Below are 19,780 nucleotides of genomic sequence, written 5' to 3'. Positions count from 1 at the left end.
CTCTCTTTCCCCCCTGCCTTCCCCCCTCTCGCTGTGACAACGCCGGCATTCAGACCTGAAAACAGGAAATGAGAAAAGGAGAAACAGGATATTGAGTTTGGATACTATCAGGATGGGTAATATCACCCCTAGCTACTAAGCGAAGGAAGCCTTCTCCTGCCAGGCATACTAATGGAGATGTGGAGGCTTCCCGGAGCCGCGCAATAAGGCAGGGCAAAATCAATATGAATTGAGAACTCCCAACTTGAAACCTGTGGACCTGGAGCGAGTTCTTGGTTCGCGTCTTGTTGAGCGGAGAGGGTGGAAAAAAAGAGGAGAAAGAAAGGAGCCGACGGTTCCCTTCTCAGGGGGGGAGCGGGAAGGTGCTGTCTCGGTGATACAGAGCCAGAAATTTTGTCTCTTCCCACAGAGGTGGAATCCCCATCCAGGTGCAGTTCCCATTTTTTTTTTTTTTTGAACCAGGGGCTGAAGCTTCCCAAGAGCTTCAGCGTGGAGGAAGAGCCCGCTTGTGAGCGGGGTGGCTTGCCAAGGCATGACACCAGCTCTCTGCACTGGGAAAAGAAAACGATTTCAAAAAGAAGAGGTGGGCAGGTGGGTTGGGGGCAGGACCCACCTCCTCACTCCTGCACTGGCAAGTGGCTTTGCTCCCGACAGCATGCAGAGTATCCTTGAAAAAGCACCAAGCGCAGGACCCCAGGAGAGTTGAGCGGGAAATTGCACGGGTTAAACCCGGAGAAATAGATGCTGCCCCTGCCCAGCGTGTGCCCATCCCCGCTCGGCTCAGGGCTCCCACGATCTGTTGGAAATATTAAAAAAAAAAAAAAAAAAAAAAGAAAAGCAAGCATTTAGAATACACTCTCAAAAGAATAAACCCAAAGCTGCAGCCTAGTTCCAGTCCAGCGCAGGTCTGGAGAGATCCAGCGGTTGAATCCCATCTTCCCCCAGCTCCGAGCGAGCCTCGCATGGGATTAGAGCAGAGCAGGAAGATCTTTCCCTCTGCCTGGCAAGGCAAGGGCAATGCCGACGCTGAAACCCCCTCCACCGCATCCCCCCAGCGATGGGGGGGTATTTTCAGCTTAGGGGAGCTCCGGCAGGGCTGGGAGCGCAAGGCAACCAGGCTGTTCGTGCAGTGTTAGCAGCTGGAAGGGAAGGGCAGGAGGGAATGGCTCCAGGTACGCGTACTGCCGCCGTCCCTCCGTTCCGGATGGGTTTGGAAGGAGCCTGCTCGGTTTCTTCCTCGGGAGCGGCGAGGAATACCAGCTCCCATCGAGAGCAACAACACCCAGCGAACACGGTCCTTGCACTGGGTGGCCACGCGGTTCCCATCACTGCAGAAGCCCCTGGCGTGGGGGACAGCGGGATTTGGGAAGGGCTGCAATGCCCCGAGCGGTCCCACTGGGAAAGCAAGCACCAGATGGGTACCAAGACGGGTAAAACTCATTTTTAGGACCCGTTTTCCCTTCCACCGAGCTTTTCAGGGAACGGCGGTGGAGTGGGATGTTTTTTTGGGGGGGTACACGCTCACAAAACCACACAACCCCCTTCTCCCACTGTATTTTCCCACCGTCCTTCCCACCTGACAGAGACACCCCAGCACAACCCCTCCCCGGCAGTACTCAAGGAAAAGCATGTTGGGGGTGTGTGTGTGTGTGGGGGGGGGGGGGAGGAAAAACACCAAAAGAACCCCCAACCCACATTTTTTGTTAGCATTCAGCAGTGATATGACAGACGCCCTATGAATTCTGGGAGATTTTAATAAAGAAGACAGGCCTGTGAAATTTAATAAAAGAGTTCATCAGATTATATGGTGATGGCTCAGTGCCACCGTGCTGGCAGTAATATCCTCGCAGTGGGGGGTTTAACCCCTTGAGGGACAGAGCAGCAGCAGAGTATTAAATCTTTCAGTAGCATTTCACTTGTGTCACTTTAATATTTATGAATCTCTCCGGCTTTGGGAACCTCTTCGGTGTTGTTTTGCTTTTCTGTTTTGCTTGTGGTTTAGGTTTTCGGCGGCGTTAGCGGTTGGCTTTTTTTTTTTTTATTATTTTTCCCAGCATGTTTTCACCGCTGACAGGAACAGAATCAAGCCCAGGGAGCAGAGCTTGCACCTCTTACCTTGGTGGATGCCAAAGGCATTTACAGGGTCCAGCCAAGCAGGACCACGCTTGCAAGACGCAGGGTTTTTTGGCTACTCTTTAGAACCCAGGGCGATGACACAAAATGCTGCTCACGGTGCTAGATGCAAAACTGCGGGGAGATCTCTTGGCTGCATGCTCCATCCCCAAATCCTGCTCCACACAACCGTGGTGCTGCCCTCATCCTTTCCCAGGGGTATTTCCAGGGGTATCTCCAGGGGTGGGGAGAGAAGGTTGGGTCGTTCACGCTGTGTGGCAGTGAGGATGCAACGGCAGCAGTGTGATGGTGGCTCTTCGACTCTTACCTCATCCCTCTGCCTTTTAGAGAAACATTTAAGCGAGGTGACTAACGCCTGTTATTTTAAATTTGGGTTTTTTTCCACTCCTCGGGGGAGAACTTTGCAGGCAGCAGGCTTTGGTAATCTTTGACTTCTGAAGATTTCTTTTCTGGCGTACAGGTTCACATCAGAGGTTTGCAAAAGTTTGAGTCTCGGCAGTTTCTGACAAGAGGCACAATGACATGATCACAAAGTTCCTTTCTGGCCATAAATCTACCCATGTAACCCCGCAAAGAGTTTTGGAGGCAACGGAGAGCAAAGGTGACTGTTGCCCCCAAATGACTCCTCCTCTTTCCGACCCAAACATTGCTGGGAAAAGTCAGAAATTAAGCAGAAGGAAAATTTCTTTTCCCCCCTGGTGCCGCTCTGTATCGCCGACCCAGGGGAAATGGCTGGTGCAGTCGGGAATGAAAGCGCATATTGTGCCGCCGCAGCCTCCTCGTTTCCCTTGTGTGTTCCCTTCCCTGTCAAGCCCCCAGCCCAAAATCTGGAAAGGGGCTTTGCAAGTTCCACTGCAATATTTCAGACAGCAACAATGGATTTGGCAGCTCAATGTTAAGTAAACAGACCTCGCTTAAGCCTGGACTGCTTCATTTTGACTAAACCCTAACTAAATAAGCTCGTTTCACCAAGCACAGGCCTCCCAGCTTAATTCCTTGCTTCATTAACACCTTTTAATCCCATCGAGACAATCGTATGCCTGCCAAATTACCCTTCCCAGGCCTGGGTCAGCGTCTTCTCCGTGTCACAGCGGGTCAGAGAGGTTCTCAAACAAGTCACTGCTCAGCTCAGCTCCATCTGGGAGCCGGGTGGCCGCTTCTCCAGAGCCATCGGCCGAGAGACCGATGCCCTCGGCTCCAACACGGCTGCTCTGCCAGGATTAACGGAGAGTTTGGGGGTGTTTTTTACCAGGACTAAAGTCTGATGAACGAAGTCCATAAAACCCTCTGAAAAGATGGAGAAAGATCTGAAAGCGCCTCGGCTGTGGGCAAAAGCCAGAGGGATGCAGGTGGTTCCTCTTCTCGCTGCTCCACACTTTGCAACTTTGCTGAACATCTTGGGGGGAAATCAATCACAAAAACCAGTATTTTTTTAAATGGAAAAAAGAGAAAATAATCGCAAAAAAAAATGTTGTTCTTAGAAAGCAAAGCAAGGAGTTCATGGTAAAAAGAAGATAGTGAAGCTGTAGGCAGGGGGAGGGTCTCAAATAAAGCGATAGTTTTTCACAGGGTATGTCACTCCTTGCTACAAGATGCTGCTGGGACCAAGATTTCAGCAAGCTTCAGACCGCCAGGCATCACCGTGGTGTCCAGGCATCCAAGAGGAAGGGGGAAATAGCGTCGGGACTTTTGGGTGGTGCCGGTTGTGCTCCTGCAGGCGCTCAGCCTTTTCTGCAGAGGGGTCAAATACCTCCGGGCAAGGAAAGCGTGGGCAGCTGGCGACCCTGGCCTCCAGCCCAGCACCAAAGCTCTAAGAGACAATCCACCTCCGTCCTGGCTTAGGTGACACGTGCCGTCTCGGAGCTGGTGAACGGTACAGGTGCGCTGGCCCCGGCTGCCAGGCAGCTCTCCTGCCCCCAGCGCCGGTTCTCTGGCCACGCGTGTCCATCCATGGGAAGAACCAGCTGCCAGGACCGGTCCCTGTCACCCCAAGCCTCTCTCACAACACCGACTTGGGAGCGACCATCCTACTTGCTCCATGGCCGAATTCCCAGAGACGTTCCCACTTCCAAGCCCACCCGCCTTCCGGCTGCTGACACTTTTTCCAGCCAGGTGAGCAATCCCCCGGCAGGAAAATCAAATTTCTATTATTTTCCAAGGTAATTAACTTAAGGCAAGCTGGTAAGAGTCATAGAATCATAGCACGGGGTGGGTTGGAAGGGACCTTAAGGATCATCTCGTTCCAACCCCCGCTGCCACAGGGACACCTTCTGCCAGACCAGGTTGCTCAAAGCCCATCCGACTTGACCTTGAACACTTCCAGGGATGGGGAATCCGCAGTTTCTTTGGGAAACCTGTGCCAGCGCCTCGCCACCCTTCACGAAGAAGGATGAGGGACATGTTCCTGCGTGCACACACCTGCCTCTGCTCACTGGATGGTTTCCGACTGTTCACAGGAATAAAAGCCGACAGCCTTATCACACCTCCTGTAAGGATATATCAAACAGAAATCAAACTCAGGTGGGATTTGGGGGAAATGGAGGTCTTAAGGACACAGGGGGACCTGGACAAAATAGAAGTGGGCTGTAAGGATCAGGCAGGCCAGGGGTCTTTCTGAAAGAAGCGGGGTGTCGTCGTTGTGAGTTGCAGGTGCATTGAAGTGGTCCTGCTGCTGCTCCGGGAGCAGGCAGAGCTCTGGCTTGTGTCGCTGCTCTTCCTAAACGCGCTTTTCATTACGAACCTGAGAACCCGCTTATTTTTCAGCCTGTCCCTCAGCGTTGTTTCCGCAGGCAGCCGCTTCCAGACACCGTGCAGCCGCGGCCCGCGGCACAGCCTCCCAAGCCTCCTTGCAACCCACTGCCAGCAATGGAGATGTATTTTGTTCCTATGGCAACCCAAACAATATTACCTTGACTTAAACGGATTCAGGCAATATTAAAACCAGCCTCTTTAGGAATTCCTGGTGTTGGAGGGGCTGAGAATTTTAATTTTGTGTAATGCGAGCTGACACCGTGTTTATGAGCTGCTTGCTGAATGTTTTCTTCAATTAGTACAAAGCAGAGCGGATTTGTTTTCGGGGCTTAGCTGGGAGATGGAGGGTGCGGGCATCACGATGCCAAAAGCATTATTGAGTTACGCTGCAGTTACGCTTCCCTCACCTGGTGGCTGAAAAAAAAAAGCCCTTTTCATGGAAGCCTGGGACATGGCAGCGTCTTTACATGAGGCTTTGCTAACTGCCTCGTCCCAACAGCGGCGGGAGGAATCAACAGGGTGAGGTCTCCGGTCCCAGCTCTATTTTGTTTTCACCTTTCCTCGTTCTGCTCCATCCCTGCAGTTAGAAGCACATCAGGCTTGGATAAGCAATATTCCGGATGTTTTCCGCAAGCAACCAGGGATATCACTCAGGCTAGAAATAGAAAAGGAACGAGGGAATGCTCCAGTTATCTCCATGGATAACAATAATTAAGAAAACACAAGTGAGAAGCAAAACAGGCCATCCTCGATCAGTGTTTTCCTAAATTATCCTGTTCCTTACTTGGAGACAGGTCGGGATATTGAAGTAAAGCTTCTGTTTGTCAGGTTTGTGTTCTCAGCGTGTCTGGCGCTGGATTTGGAGCTCTGGGGTGGAACCAGCTTGGCTTGGATGTATTACAGGAGCAAACGCGTCTCTGGAAGATACGACAAGACCGTAGTACCTTCTGGTAGCATGGGATGCAATGGAAGCTTGGGGCTAGCCTGTCCCCAAGTCGAACGGTGTTCGTGTCACTAGATCCAGCTCCGTAACGAAGCCAGGCAGACTTTTCTTCGGGGGCGGTAATTCTCCCAGCTGAGATGCAGAGAAAAGTCAGTGCTTGCTTTAAAACCGGTTGTTTGAAGGATAAGGGACAGAAACCTGGGAAGAATAGTTTGGTGACCCACGACCAGCGTGACTAAATTATAAGCGGTTTGCAAGAAGATGAAGCCATGATGAAGTCTAGCTGCTGGGCGTGGAATACAGTAAGATTCGAACTGGAAATAAGGCATAGAGGAGCTCGTTAGCCCCTGGAACCTCTTCCAAATGGACGTGGACAGATCCTCCTCCTCTCGGAGCCTCCAGACCGCAGCTGGCTGGCCTTCCCTCTACGTCCACCACCAGCGAACGGGCTCGAGGTGGGAATCCCTGAGCAAGATCCTCTGGGTTGCAACGAACGTGGGGTCAGACTACATCCCCATTATCTTCCACCTGGGCTTAAAACCCAAGAACGTTAATGACTTTCATGTTTTGGGGTATGTCACAGGTTCCTGACTGATCTCAGGCAGCCGTGATCGCAGGCTGGCTCTGCTGTTGGGTCTTTTTTATCGTTTTTACTATTTCACTTCTGCTGTAAAAGAAGGGTGTTGGTGTTAGGAAAGGGACAGACTGGGACTCAGCCCAGATTCAGACTGGGACTGTGCCTGGAACACGCTCCCAGTTTGCTCCTTCGTCAGACAGTGAGAGGTTGTGGTTAAAAGGCTGCTCTTTACTCCCAGCTTTTTCAACTAAAATTTGATTATTGTTTTTCAAGCGCGACTTACAGAAAGACAAAGAGGAAAGGGGGAGAGAAAGAGACACGGGGAGGGAGAGAGGAACATGCACACACTCACACAAAGGAGAGAGAAATCCCACACCATTCCAGTTGGAATGTCCCAGACACTTCAGCCGAAAGCCACTGCACAGCACAAATCCATGGTGGTATTTGGAAGGGATGAGCCCACCCCTGTAAGCCTCTTCATCCTGCTCCACAGAGTTTGCCAGGAGGATTAACCCAGTCTTGTTCTCAATCCCAGTTTATGAGTTCCCTGCTGGTGGGGAAGATCCTGTGTGTTTAAACAACAGCCTAATTAATCCCTATTTTATTACTTTCTCTTGTCAAGTGGCTAAATAGAAGCTGTCAGCCGGCAGCCACCACCGCTCACATTTGTTTAGATCCCAAATTACTTCATCAGAACCATCTGCTCTGTACGTGGGGTGCTCAGCAGTTGTTTATTTCTCTCTCTGGACACGGTGTGGGCCACAAACAGCTTTCCCCCTGGGATTCCCTGCGTAAGGCTACTCCAGGCCCTGGGGATGGTCCTGGAGCGGTCCATGAAGTCCTCTCATTAGGAGCAACCTAACAAAGCCAGGCAGCTGACGGCCCTAGGGAGGACGAGGGGACACAGAGCTCTGTCCCACCGGGCCAGGCACGTTTGTGGTCCTCCCTGGTACCAGGGAGGGTCAGCAAGCCCCAGCACGCAGGTGGGATGGATGCTTCTTGCTAGCACAGCTCCAAACATCCACTTCCTCCTTCCCTTGGCTTCCTGAGCCCCAACCCAGGGCTGATCTCCCCTGCCCCAGGGTCTAACCGCTCGGATCTTCTTTTCAGGCTCTTCCAAACCAAGTGTAGCAGCTGCTTGAAAGCCATCGCCCCCTCTGAGCTCATCATGCGGGTGCTGGAGAACGTCTACCACGTTCACTGCTTCTACTGCTGTGAGTGTGAGCGGCGCCTGCAGCGGGGAGATGAGTTTGTGCTCAAAGAGGGGCAGCTGCTGTGCCGCAGTGACTACGAGAAGGAGAAGGAGATGCTGAGCGCTATCAGCCCTGCACCCACTGAGTCCGGTGAGAGGCTGGAGCCGTGGTGAGCGTGGGGAACCGGGGTGAACCTCGTCCAGGGTGCTTACTCCCTGACTGACTATGGGGGAGGCTGCAGAGGGAGATGTACGCAGGTAGAGGTTGTAGCATCTTTTCCTGATAAACGGCCAAGGGGGTACGAGGCTGCTGAGATCCACTCGGACGATCTGGTGAGGTCTGGGTGGGCTTTTGGATGGGATGATCCAGGGCCAGGCTGGCCCAAAAGCACTGTCTCTGAACTGACAGCCCTGCCCCCGAGCCACAGCTCAGTCCACGAGCTTTCCTGGCTTCGCTCTGCGCTTCTGCTCTACATCGCAGCTCAGAAGGAGCAAAACTCTGCCACGTTTCTCTAAATCCTTGCCCTGGGAGGTGGCCCAGAAAGGCCAGTCTCTGCTGAACCACCACTACTGATCCTCTGTTGCAGTGAAAAGCGAGGACGAAGACGGCAGCCACTCGCACGGCAAAGGCAGCGAGGAGAGCAAAGACCACAAGCGCTCCAAGCGCCCGCGCACCATCCTTACCACACAGCAGCGTCGGGCATTCAAGGCCTCGTTCGAGGTTTCCTCAAAACCTTGCAGAAAGGTATAAGGAGGCCACTCAGCACAACTGCTGGCTTGGATCCTCGTAAAGGCGATGTAAGTTCTGATTCAGCTCTCTGGGTTTTGTGGACAGGTGAGAGAGACCCTGGCAGCTGAGACGGGCTTGACGGTGCGGGTGGTACAGGTCTGGTTCCAGAACCAAAGAGCCAAGGTGAGTGATGGTTCTCCTGGGTTCTGCATACCTGGGGAATAGCACACACGCTCGTTCAATTAAAAGGGAACTTAGAATTTAGCTTAGGAAAAGAAAAAACAGAAGAATAGAACAGCTATGCAGGACCCAAGCACTGGTCCACCTAGTCCCACAACGTGTTACTTAGCAGTAGCAAAAGCACAAAGAGAAATACAAAAATCGATCGATTATAGATGTTTGCAGGGCTTAACATTTTTCATGCTGTGAAGGAATTTTTATTACTCTTTTTCTGCTTGCTTTCCCCCCCTTACTACACAAAGACGAGAAGGATTTCCCACTTCTTTCTTCTAGAAGATTAAACATTTCGAATTTAGCAGAATTTAAAGGATGAAACCAGAAAATAATGTGGCTTTGAAAAACCTCGCTCTGTAGTAAAACCAAGTCCTTTGTTTTTTAAACTGCAAACGGCTTCTCCCACAAATATAGCTTTTTGTCAGCCCCGTTCCTCACCCAGGGATGCCTGCAGAGGACTCACCCAGAGGAGTATGAGCAGCTTTATATCACAGCCGTGCTCGCTCCCTGTGAAAACACAACTCACTTGCCTCCTCTCTCGCTCAGAACCTCAAATCCAGGGTCTCCATCTCCTTGCAGATGAAGAAGATTGCTCGCAGGCAACAACAGCAGCAGCAGCAACAGCAGGAGCAAGACCAGCTGGGCAACCCTCGTTTAGGGACCGGGAGAGGGACCGGTCGCAACAGCAGGCAGAGCAACGACGACAGCGAAGGTGAGGAGCGGCCGCGGATGGTGACAGCTCTGGGGGCTGCAGGCTGGGATGGAGGGGACCCACTGGGGGTGTATTTGAGAGGGAATGGGCACAGGAAGAGATGAGCAACGAGCACACATACCAGCTGAACTGGCTAGCTGGAACGGCTAGGTGATGTTCAGTCACGGGTAGTCGTGACACACCACGTATCTCCTCTTTTTGAGAAGACTATGGTTTTTTTCTGTCGCTTGTACGCACACAGCCCAGTACCACACGGCGCTGGTCCAGAGTGAGACCACCAAACGCCGCTGCAGCAATGAGGATAATGTTATCGCGATAGTGCTACGTGCTGTGCACCCTTTTCTTCAACCCATCCCACTGGTTGTGTCTCTAGACGGTGCGAGCGTTCACGGTCTGGATGGGCTGATGGTCCCCTACCCCAGGATCCCCCAGCAGCAGCTGCTGCCCCTGGACCAGAACGGCTACAGCACAGACTTGTACAGACAAGGGCTGACACCCCCGCAGCTTCCAGGAGACCACCTGCACCCCTACGGTAGGAGAGCGGTGTGGAGACCGTCCTGTCTCTGCATCAAAGCTGCACATCGCAGCCCGAGTCGTGAAAAGCCAATTCTGCCGAGGTCAGCAGCAGCGAGTGCTCCACGGGACCTTCTGGCCAGCCCTTCTCAGAAGTCTGGGGAGGCCAGAGCCTCAGGATGAGCTCGGCTAGGGGGCAGGGAGCAAGGCTGGGGTCTTCCCTCCATCCACCGTGAAATATTTGAGTGAGGAAAGAAAGAGTTACGCCGACAGCCGGTCCTGCGTGTGGGGCTCACCTCACGCCAGCCCTGCTGACCATTGCTCCGGGTAAAACACGGTCCTGCTGTCACCCTTACTCAGGTTCACACTCGTTTCCTTTTCCTTTTCTAGACTCAGAAGGAGTTTTTCATGATATGGACAGCGACAGCATCAGCCACCTGGGAGACTGCCTGCTCTCGACAGCCGAAGCCAACCTCCTCCAAGCCCGTGTGGGCAACCCCATCGACCGACTCTACTCCATGCAGAGCTCGTACTTCACGTCCTGACCATAGAAAAGCTCCCAGCTCTTCACGAGTATCTCGGATGGATGCTGCTTCCAATTCAGAACGAGGGTGAGGGAGAAGAAACAAGACCGAGACCTTCAGAGACATTCCTTGAGCACTGCACAACGGAGGACGCAACCAGCTCCGCCACGCGTACAAGCACTAATTCCTGGAGACTTTTCACAGCCTGAAGGACTTTTGGGACGTCTCTCTCCTTTTTTTCTAGCCACCAGTAGATCGATGGTGTGATGTTGTTTAGCTGTAACTTTAGCAGTTTGTCCAGTGTTTAAGCTTTTGAGCATTATGTCCTGCAAGCAAAGACTGGCCAAGCTAACCCGAGCTGCCCCTCGAAGCAGGAGGTGCTCTTCTCCCAAGAACTCGAGTTTATTTAAGCCTCGGTTGCAGCTGAGCTGCTCACTGTGCTGTTTTGCCTCATTTCCCAATCCAGACGCAGGCTTCACGAGACAAGGTTAATTCCCAACAGTAAAATCCAAGGTCCTGAGCCATCTCTAGGGGATGCCACCGCTGCTTCCGAGATTTTCTACGTGGTGGTTGATCGGCTGGCCCAGGGCCGTTTGTTAACATTTCACATTTTGGAAACGCACAGTAGTTTGGCCCCCGATTGAAAACAGCTACCCTTGGGTACCTGCTTCAAGGAACAACAGAATATTTACCCTCTCTCATGTTCAGGGATGTCAGGAGAAGCGTAACACACCCACAGCGAGTCCTTTGCCAGCTTTATGCTTGTCTGTCTCTAAAAGAGCAGTTTTCCTCCCTTTACGGACAGAACGAAAACTTCATTCTCAGAAAACAACAGCTGCCAGCCACAGTAATCTCAGTCTCTTTCTTTAAAAATGAATCAATTTTACTCTAAAAATACTCCTGTGGGAAAGCCCTTCCCCTGTAGGTCTGTCCACAGAGAGATTTCCCACCCTGACTGCGCTCCCAGTTTACTCCAGGCACCCCAGCACCTCGCTTCCCTCCATCCAGTGACGAAAAAAACGGGATTGCGTTATCCCGTAACGTGTCCCTGCCGAGTCACTTCGCTCCAAGAGGCTACGTTTGGCTTTTGCTTCGAGGGCAACATCAGGACTCGGCCAAGAGAAAAGCATCCCTGCTGCGGATAGAAAGGAATAACCCATTTTCTCCATCCACCACCATGCCACGAGGCAGGTGAGTTACGAGAAGCAGGTGGGCAGCAACGTGTGTACCCACCAAAAGGGCAAGAAAGAAGAGAGCGGAGAATGGAAGTCTGAATTATTACCAAAGGGAAATTCTTTACTCTCCTGCTTCGGACCCAAGTCTGGGATTTGGTTCTTTATATACGTGAAGGATAGCCGGTATTCCTGGAAAGGTCAGGTTTTCCCAGGAGCCTGCTTACAGCACGTTAGCTGAAGGAATACGGTCCTCCAGAACTAACCTTCCCTTCTCTATTTGAACTGAACAACCGGCAGACAACTCCAAAAGGAAACAACGCTTTATTTTTAAATCTTGGATCTCCAAAGCTGGGAGTCGAACAGCGCAACTCAAGAACCCGGCTGACTGATGTTTCTGTACGTGGTGTTTTACTTCCAAGCATTCACAGGTTTGCCAGCCTGATTTTAAAGGTGTGTAGCCACTCAAATGAAAAAAAAAAAAAAAAAAAAAAAAAAGGAAATGGCTAGGTTTTGTTTTCTGCGGTTATGAAGGAAGATTCCCAGGAATTCCAAAAAATCCAGGATTTGGGGCTGAAAGGAGATGCAGTCCTGATGCATTTTGTTTTTTATCAGGAATTTGGCACCTTCTTAATTGCTTATAGAGAGCTGACATAAGGAATGACGTGTAACAGAACCACAGCCCTTATAAAGATCCCCCCACCGTTGCTTCCTTTAATAAAGCTGTGTGAACGTGACACGTGCTGATGTGCAGTCACTTCCCGTTGTGCTCACAGTGCCAGGTTCTGTAGCTGGACTTGCCTTTGCTCTCACTATCTGACAACGCCTATCCCCAGAAGGCAGTCATGTACGTAGTTTACAGACACTTTGACATTTCTTTTTACGAGGGAAGGGGGAGCCTTTTGCAGAAACAGCTATTTACGAGACGTTTGCCCAGATAGACAAGTTGTAGACCAAGCTGCTGCAGCTAGGTGACTTCCACCTTTGTTGTGTAGTCACCCACCCCTAAAAAACAAAGCAGAAAAACTCCTCCCGCTGTGCATTACTTTCAGAGGCTCTTGCACTACAGCCGGTCTCAGTTGAGATTAAGTTTTAAGAGGACGTTACAGTGAACTATGTGCAAATTGATGTTTCTCCCAAATACCAGAGCCAGCTTCACCCACTGAAACCCCACCCTCCCTTCTTGTGATCTAGTGCTGTGATGTGCCATGTTTTTTTGCATGTACATTTGAAAATAATAATAAAAAAAAACCAAGAAAAAAAAAAAGAAAGCAAACTCTTAAGTGGAAATCTGAAGCTTGCCTCGGCACAAACTGCATGCATGGGCAGTCAGCTGGCTCCCTGCAGTCCCACGAAGGTTGGCCTGGGCTTCCCAGGAGAATGGCCCATCCTTCACCCTTCCCAGGAGTTAGGTATCCTGGAGTAAAGGAGCAACTCGTGTGAGTGGCTGCTCATACCTCCATAGAGTCAGGAAACTCAATAGCAGGTGTCAGGAGTTGCAAAAGGAACCAGGATCCCAAGGTGAATAAATAAATACGGTGAAGAGCTACACTAGACCCGGGGCTCCTGATGCAAAGATGTCTGATGGTGACACGAGGGGTCAAGTACAAGAGCCAGTGATGAAACGGATACCCTAGAGCTAAGGAAGGAAAGGACCTGCTGTCAGATAGCAGGTGCTCCCCCATTTTGCGCCCAGGTTCTGCCTGAAACAAGCAGAGATCAGAAAGGTGGACACCAGCACCGCAGCCGACAGAGCCCACAGGCTGTCGGGCTACTTCTTACCAGAGGACAGAGCTGCTTTTATTTTCAGCAGCCAGGTAGGTATCAGTGTTCAGTGGCTGCAGGTGAACCTACTCCCAAGCCCGTCTGGCAGCTGGAAGTCTTCTTGCAGTGGTGAAAGACCTGGGGAGACAGCGAGCGTTAAGTGGGAAGAGGCAGAAGTAGCTTTGCATACATAATGCAGGAGAGATCTGGCCCTTGGGCAGCCCAGGGGTACCAAAAGGCGCCCCAAAGCACCTGTGACCATCAGCCAATTAAGCCTCACGGCTATCGTAGGACTTGGGGAACACGTACTTGAAACAGCAGCAAGAGGCTAAGCTCACCCCGCAGCAGAGTGAGGAACAGAATCACAAGCACCTGAGGTGACACCCAGGCTTTTTGGCTTTCCCTTTTTGCTCTGCACGGTCAAGAGGCAGCGCAATTGCTCGCATCCAGCTCGGAGGTGCAGGTCCTTGGCCGTGACACGCCAGCCTGTTTCCCCCAGGAGGCTCTGGGAGCACCCGCCACTCTCTGTCCTACCCAGGTGTCTTTCCCTCCTGTCTTTGCAGGCAGGAAAATAAAGGTGAATAAAAAGCCAGTCGAGATGGCAGACTGACTGCCAGATGAAAAAAACCCCAACCAAACCCAAATGCTCCCTTCTGCCCACACAATTCCCCTCGTGCTCAGAAGCGGCTCAAAAAAAAAATAAAATAAAATAAAATAAAAAATAATCAGCTGGATGACAGCCAAGGAAAGCAAATGTGTGTGTGAATGGAATGTGGCTCTGCACAACTCTCTGCCCTCAACAGTTGCCCATTTCAGACCCGGCCCTGCCAGCAGCACTAAATCTCTCCCCGTGACTGCAAACACCAAAGGAACACGCTGATTTATGGTTCCTTTAAGTAAAAGAAGCAGAGTGTAAAACGAGAATATTTTCTGGATGAAAAATTAAAGAGATGTTTTGGTTAGTTCCTCATTCTAGGATCATGTGTAATTTACCTTATTGGTTTTAAAGTTCCACTTGAAAGGGAAAATGACATCAACAGGAGTTAAAGCAACAGGCTGAAAAAAAAGTCCTGACACACTTAACTTCACATTCTGAGAGATCGAAACCAAGAAGAAATGGAGGCAAAACAAAGCAGAGAATTAAGTAACCTAATGATCCTTGGCTTTCTTTTAGTTAAGGACCTCAGAACTCCTTGCATGCATTAATTAATTATCCCTCATTACTCCCCAGCCCAGTAGGTGTTATTTATTTCAGAGATGAGTAAACAGAGACATAGACCATGTTGGGAGGATCCTCTAAGGCCACACAGAAAGACAGCGAGTAAGTGGAAACAGAAAAAAAACCTGACACCCCATCTACTTAACTACCAGGCAAAAGGCACATTTGACTGCAAACAAGAGAGAAGAACAATTAAAAGTGGAGAAAACATAGAACCAGGAGACGGAAACCCAGCAGAGAATGGTGATGCTGATGCCAGAAGACAAGAAACAGAAGTGTAGCGACACAAAAAGACTTGTGGGAAGGAAGGATCCTTCACAATAATTAACCCCCAAGTGAGAACGCCTACACAAGCTTGGCGCTGCTTGCTTAACAGCTCTCATCCATCGCAGAATTTGCCCCTTTGGGTTCCTCTCCTCAGTACTGCAGGGCTGTAGCGTTTATTTCTGGTCTGGTCTGTGTTTGGGAGGATGTGAGAGGACCAATCTATCTGAATCCTGCTCTAATTATTCCCCCCCCCCCCCCCAAGTCTCTCACTCTAGGAACCACAGGCTTATTCATTTATTGATTTCAGCCACTTGGCATTAATTTAGCTGAATCTCTTTGCAGTCTTTGGAGAAAAAAGCTGAACCTACCAGTTGGATTGACTGCCCGAGGACTTTTTCCCCTTGTTCAGCTTCGTGCCAGTGACTGTCCCCCTTCCAACGGCTTCCTGCACTCGCTTCCAGAAGCCTGTCCTAACCAAACTAAGAGGTATGAGATCATAATCCTGTGGTACAAGAAATGAAGAGGCAGCTTTCCTGGGTTCCCAGTTCCAAAATTTTCAGCTTTTCAGAGGTCTCCCTTGCCAGTTTACACCTCGTGTAAGATACTGGAGCAACAAATGCTCCTTTTAGCTTTTAAGGCTAAATATGTTTCCAGTGACAGGACCAAAAACCCACAACAGCTGGATTTGGAAGTAACAGCTTTTCCCAGCACTCCCAGGGACACTTGTTCACCCTGTGTATACAATTTTGCCTTATTTCCAGCTGCTACCGCGCATCCGAGCCAGTTAGATCCACGGCGGCTGTTCCCTTATGCTGGCAAAGGGCAAAAATAGCTGTAACGGCCACTCAGATTTTATTCCAGCAAATTTGGGTAGCCCATGCCATTAGGATGAGCTGCAAAACTCCTGCTTCTCGCTTAAAGAGGCCTTAAGCCCCTCTGCCTAAGTGAGAATAAAACTGATTAATCACGCAGCACTGCACGTATAGCTGTGGATTCCTTCAAGGCTAAGAGGAAAGCAAGAGAATACTCTCTGGCTTCTTCCAGCCGTTCCCCGGCCCATCCAGTTGAAGGAAAGAAAAATCGTTGCTATGCCTTTCACTTTTCGCAAAGGCATTTGCCAAATTTGCCAGGGCTACAAGATGACTTAATCTAGAAACCTTTCCACGGGAGCTGGCAAACTGAGGAGGGCCACAGCTTCAGGTAGTGACCACCACAACACTCCCCTCCACGGGAAGGTTCCGTCAGTCTCTGCTACACGAAGTTATTTTACGTTTACCTTACACAGGCAGTGAAAGACGTGCACTCTTTAGTCACCATGCAACTTGCCGCTGCCTCACGAGTATTTTCTCAGAAAACATTTCTCTCCACTGCTGCAGGCAGAAACGGGATGGAGCAGCACCTTCCTCTCCCCCGTCTCTGTAGTAAGGAGCGAACTGAACCCTGCGACAGTTTGGCTCATCGATGACAGTGGCAAGTGGCTGGCAGCTGAGCGGTTAATGTGTTAAAGCAAGTAATAATAGAGTGGCTCAGGCTCCTGAGGAGGAGGAGGCGGCATAACTGGGCTTAAGAGGGGGCCCAGTGCACCTTAAACATAATGAAAAATGGCTTTTCTGCTGACAGGCTGACATTTCAATACAATGTCAACAACATGTAAAGCACCTTTGCTCCTGTGTAACGGCATCCTTAATAAAGCTATTCACACCACAATTTATGACTAATAGGGTGCTGCCTGGTATAAATAAAAACTCAAAAGACTCAATAAAAATAGATACTTTTTTTTCCTCCTTTTCTGGTAGCACTTGCCCCCCCCCCCAAATTAATTTTGAGGCAAAGCTACTGTCACCTTTTCCTCCCCAATTTTTCCGTCAGAAGATAAACAGCTCTTTACATTGCAAATGCGCAGCATTCAATTAAAAAAAAAGTTTTCTACAAGCGTGTGTAGACGTTTTAAGACCACTGCTGAAATGCACCCACCTCTGAGGCAGGCACCAGCAACGCCGACAGCCAGCTTTGAGCTTCGGGCTCTGCTAGAAGCTGGAACAGCTCAACTTAAACCTGCTGTCCCTCTCCCCAAAGGAGCGAAACTCTGCCCAACTGGAAAATGCCAAGCCATGTTTGCCAACCAGCACAGGCTCAAAGGCGAGCGCTTGGACTTACGCCTGGCTGAAACACAAATAAGGATTAACGTGTCCCAGGAAGGGGTATGGACCCCTGGGAACCAGGTCAAAGCCAAGTTTCCTTGTCCACGTCTCACCCTCTCTTCAAGGTACAAAAAAACCCTCACAAACACTGGGCTGTGCCTTCAGAGGAAGACTCCACGGGCGTTGTACGTAATAGTTTCTGGATGTTGCCCACTCCCTGCACACTTTTGGAAGATTTTGATTTATACTTCTCTGTAACTCTTCTGGAAGACCCAAGCTCCTACTCTGGACAGCAGCAAAGTTCCGAAGCTGCGTTTGTGTCACTAAGTCACAGAAACTCATTTCTCCTTCCTTAAACCTGGTCTTGAGCTCCCCAAAGGACTTTCCGAAGTTTAAACTGGTGCTGGGAGACTCTCAGCCCCACTTCACAGCCCTACAGCAGTTTCCAGACGTGGCATGCTGGAGGAGACACGAGGGCCCTAGCTCGCAGCACCCCAACATTCTCCCTCCGCAGATGTGCTCACAGATCCCACGAGCCCCAGGTCTCAACCCCCCTCCTCATAACACCATCTACAGTTTCTTTTGTTTTAATTTCACACACACACTATTTACAGCCCAGGAACAACCTCTCCTTAGAGCTGGGCTCTTCGTCCCCCTGGGGTAGAACAACAGAGCCCCCCGCCCCGCCTCCAGCACCCCTGCACTGGAAGATCTCTGTTGCACTTCCAAGTAGAGCAGTCAGTGCTCTGAAGTCTGTGCTTTTTCTGCCGTCTCTGCCGGTGGGAAGACTCCCTCTGCTGTTCTAAACCAGCAGAAGGCCTGGGGCTACAACCCCTCAAGGCACCCCCAAAACTGGGAACCACACAGGATGTTTTCAGGTGAGTCAAGCTGACCTTTACAGTCAAAGAAAGGTCCCTGCAGTTGGTCCAGCTCAAAGAGCAGCTTCCATCATCAGTGGGAAAAGCCAGAACTGGCTTTGGATCTTGAGAAGTGTTGGGTTTTTTTATTGGGACGAAGGAAAATTATTGTGCTTACTCATCAAAGGAACTGTTGAAGAATACAGAGCACAGAAAAAGAGGTAAGGGCTGATTTCAGTGCTCGGCTCTCACACAAGCACAGCTGCAGGTCACTGCTGATCCTTCGGTGTCGCTTCAACACAGTTCCGTAATTTATTTACTTAGAAAGTTTTTAGAGGCAACTCAGCAGACAAACCCCAGCGTTACCCGTCCAGTCAATGGATCAGGAATGCTCTGGCATCCCGGTCAGAGTCCAGCTGTCTGCTGGAGACAAGCATAGTGTAACCAGACCCAGAAAACCACATCCCAGGGCGGCGTGTTGTTTTTCAGAGGGGTAAAACCAACCCAACCAAGCACTGGGACGATACTCCAGAGTACAGAAAGACTTTTCATTCACTCCTGAAGATGAATTTTAATTCCAAGGCTCCCCTATGAAAAAACAGCACAAATACAAGCTTCAGGTAGGCTCTGCACGCATGCAGCACCCTAGTTATGAGGTACAGTAGATTACCATGTCAGGTCATGGGAGTATGTCACGTTCAGGTGATTTCCACATAGTCAGTGACGTGTTATTTACTTTAAGGTGGCTCCATAGATGTTTACAAGATCTTCAGCAGAGCGCTGCAAGCTGACCTGCCCCAACAAAGCCATTCTGTATATATTACCATACCAAACCGATGGCCAAGCTGACCAATAGATTTAGACAAAAATCACAACTTTCCCTGGGCAAGACTGCTTCCCTAGCAGAGCCTTTCGCCCAGGGTATCGGCTCAGTCTGACAGAGAAGAACAAACCCATTTGGTTAAATACACCATTGCATTCACAGCCACGATGGCCACACACACATCGCTTAGAGCCCTGGACAGTCCATGCCAACGGATAAACCACTCTTGTAACCAAAATATACTTCCTGGCTGTGCTCAATGGTTTTCTGAGACAAGAAGGGAAGGTGGGTGGGAGAAAAAGGAGGGTCTCTGTGTATTCTGGGCTGTACTGTTCCACTCCAGCTGTGCAGCCAAGCAGCCCCAAGCAGACATGGGGAGTGGTTGTCAGTAGGAGGGCTCTGGACCACAGGTGTGGAGAGAAAGGGGCTCCGCTCCGCAGCCCGACACTCACCTCACGTGGAGAGCTTCACCTGGTCAGCGCAGAGCAGAAAGGCGTTGACCTGATCGCTACAGTTCATGACGGAAGCTTGGTTCTCCTTCAGACATTGCTCAAAGGCAGCAAACGGCTCCGCGCAGTCCCGGCGGATCTGCTGCACGATGGGGCTGCGGGACAACACCGGGAGCTGCATGGCCTGACCCTGAGGGGTCCAATCCTGAGGGGCCCGGCCCTGGGGGGTGTCTGGCCCTGGGGGGGTGTCTGGCCCTGGGGGGGTTCCAGCCCTGGGGGACCCCGGCCCAGCCCCAGCCCTCAGTGGCCCGGCCCAGTGGGGCCCAGCCCGGTGGGCCCAATCCTGAGGGGCTCGGCCCAGTCGACCCAACGCTGAGATGCCCAGCCCAGCCCCAGCCCGAGGGGCCCAGCCCGGGGGACCCAACTCCGGGGAGCCTAATCCTGAGGTGCCCGGCCCTGAGTGGCCCAGCCTGGGGAGGATGGCCCTGAGGGGCCCAGCCCGGCCCCAGCCCACCCTCCCCCCGCACTCACTGCGCGGCGGCGCAGCGGGACATGCTGAGGCGGAGCCGGTGACAGTCGCGCTGCCAGGAGGCCGGGCTGGCGGCCACGCACCGCCCGTACTGCTCCATCTCGCTGCGGCAGTAACGTGCCGTGATCTCCAGGGCCGCCTGCCTGCGGGGAGACGGCAACGTTACCGCATGGGGGGGAGGGGGGCAGCGCGGCCTAGCGCGGCCCAGCCCCGCCGCCGCCCGTACTCACATGCCGCCGGTGCCGCTGGG

The 19,780-nt window shown here is 51.4% G+C and overlaps 3 protein-coding genes across 9 annotated transcripts in view; 1 reads left to right on the top strand and 2 right to left on the bottom strand.

Annotated features, from left to right (window-relative positions):
• LOC102057726 (LIM homeobox transcription factor 1-alpha-like) overlaps positions 1 to 11,984 on the top strand; it is a 24,809-nt gene extending 12,825 nt beyond the window's left edge. Inside the window, exons 2-7 of one of the 2 annotated variants that reach the window (XM_055699982.1) lie at positions 7,515 to 7,747; positions 8,184 to 8,341; positions 8,432 to 8,509; positions 9,140 to 9,272; positions 9,646 to 9,804; positions 10,176 to 11,984. In XM_055699982.1, coding sequence (XP_055555957.1) covers positions 7,515 to 7,747; positions 8,184 to 8,341; positions 8,432 to 8,509; positions 9,140 to 9,272; positions 9,646 to 9,804; positions 10,176 to 10,330 — 916 coding nt within the window. In that variant the 3' untranslated portion in view covers positions 10,331 to 11,984. Of the gene's footprint in view, positions 1 to 7,514; positions 7,748 to 8,183; positions 8,342 to 8,431; positions 8,510 to 9,139; positions 9,273 to 9,645 lie in introns of both variants that reach the window. The other variant, XM_055699981.1, reaches the window with a different exon arrangement.
• The window catches only part of UBL5 (ubiquitin like 5), a 43,517-nt gene extending 27,347 nt beyond the window's left edge, over positions 1 to 16,170 (bottom strand). Inside the window, exon 1 of the mRNA XM_055699990.1 lies at positions 16,166 to 16,170. The gene's annotated coding sequence lies outside the window, so the exon portion shown is untranslated. The remainder of the gene's footprint in view (positions 1 to 16,165) is intronic.
• The window catches only part of CHCHD5 (coiled-coil-helix-coiled-coil-helix domain containing 5), a 21,919-nt gene extending 2,139 nt beyond the window's left edge, over positions 1 to 19,780 (bottom strand). The window contains exons 1-5 of one of the 6 annotated variants that reach the window (XR_008730407.1): positions 19,761 to 19,780; positions 19,533 to 19,673; positions 19,005 to 19,156; positions 13,264 to 13,383; positions 8,358 to 8,540 (exon numbers count right to left, since the gene is read on the bottom strand). Coding sequence is in view for 4 of the 6 variants with exons in the window: in XM_055699988.1 (XP_055555963.1) it covers positions 19,006 to 19,156; positions 19,533 to 19,673; positions 19,761 to 19,762 (294 nt within the window). In the remaining 2 variants the exon portion in view is untranslated. The other 5 variants (XR_008730406.1, XM_055699987.1, XM_055699985.1 and 2 more) reach the window with 5 other exon arrangements.

The sequence above is a fragment of the Falco cherrug genome (genome assembly GCF_023634085.1).
Source record: "Falco cherrug isolate bFalChe1 chromosome 11 unlocalized genomic scaffold, bFalChe1.pri SUPER_11_unloc_3, whole genome shotgun sequence".
Classification (NCBI taxonomy): domain Eukaryota; kingdom Metazoa; phylum Chordata; class Aves; order Falconiformes; family Falconidae; genus Falco; species Falco cherrug.
The sequence above is the reverse complement of the archived record's forward strand: the minus strand, read 5'-3'. Positions and strand labels throughout refer to the sequence as shown.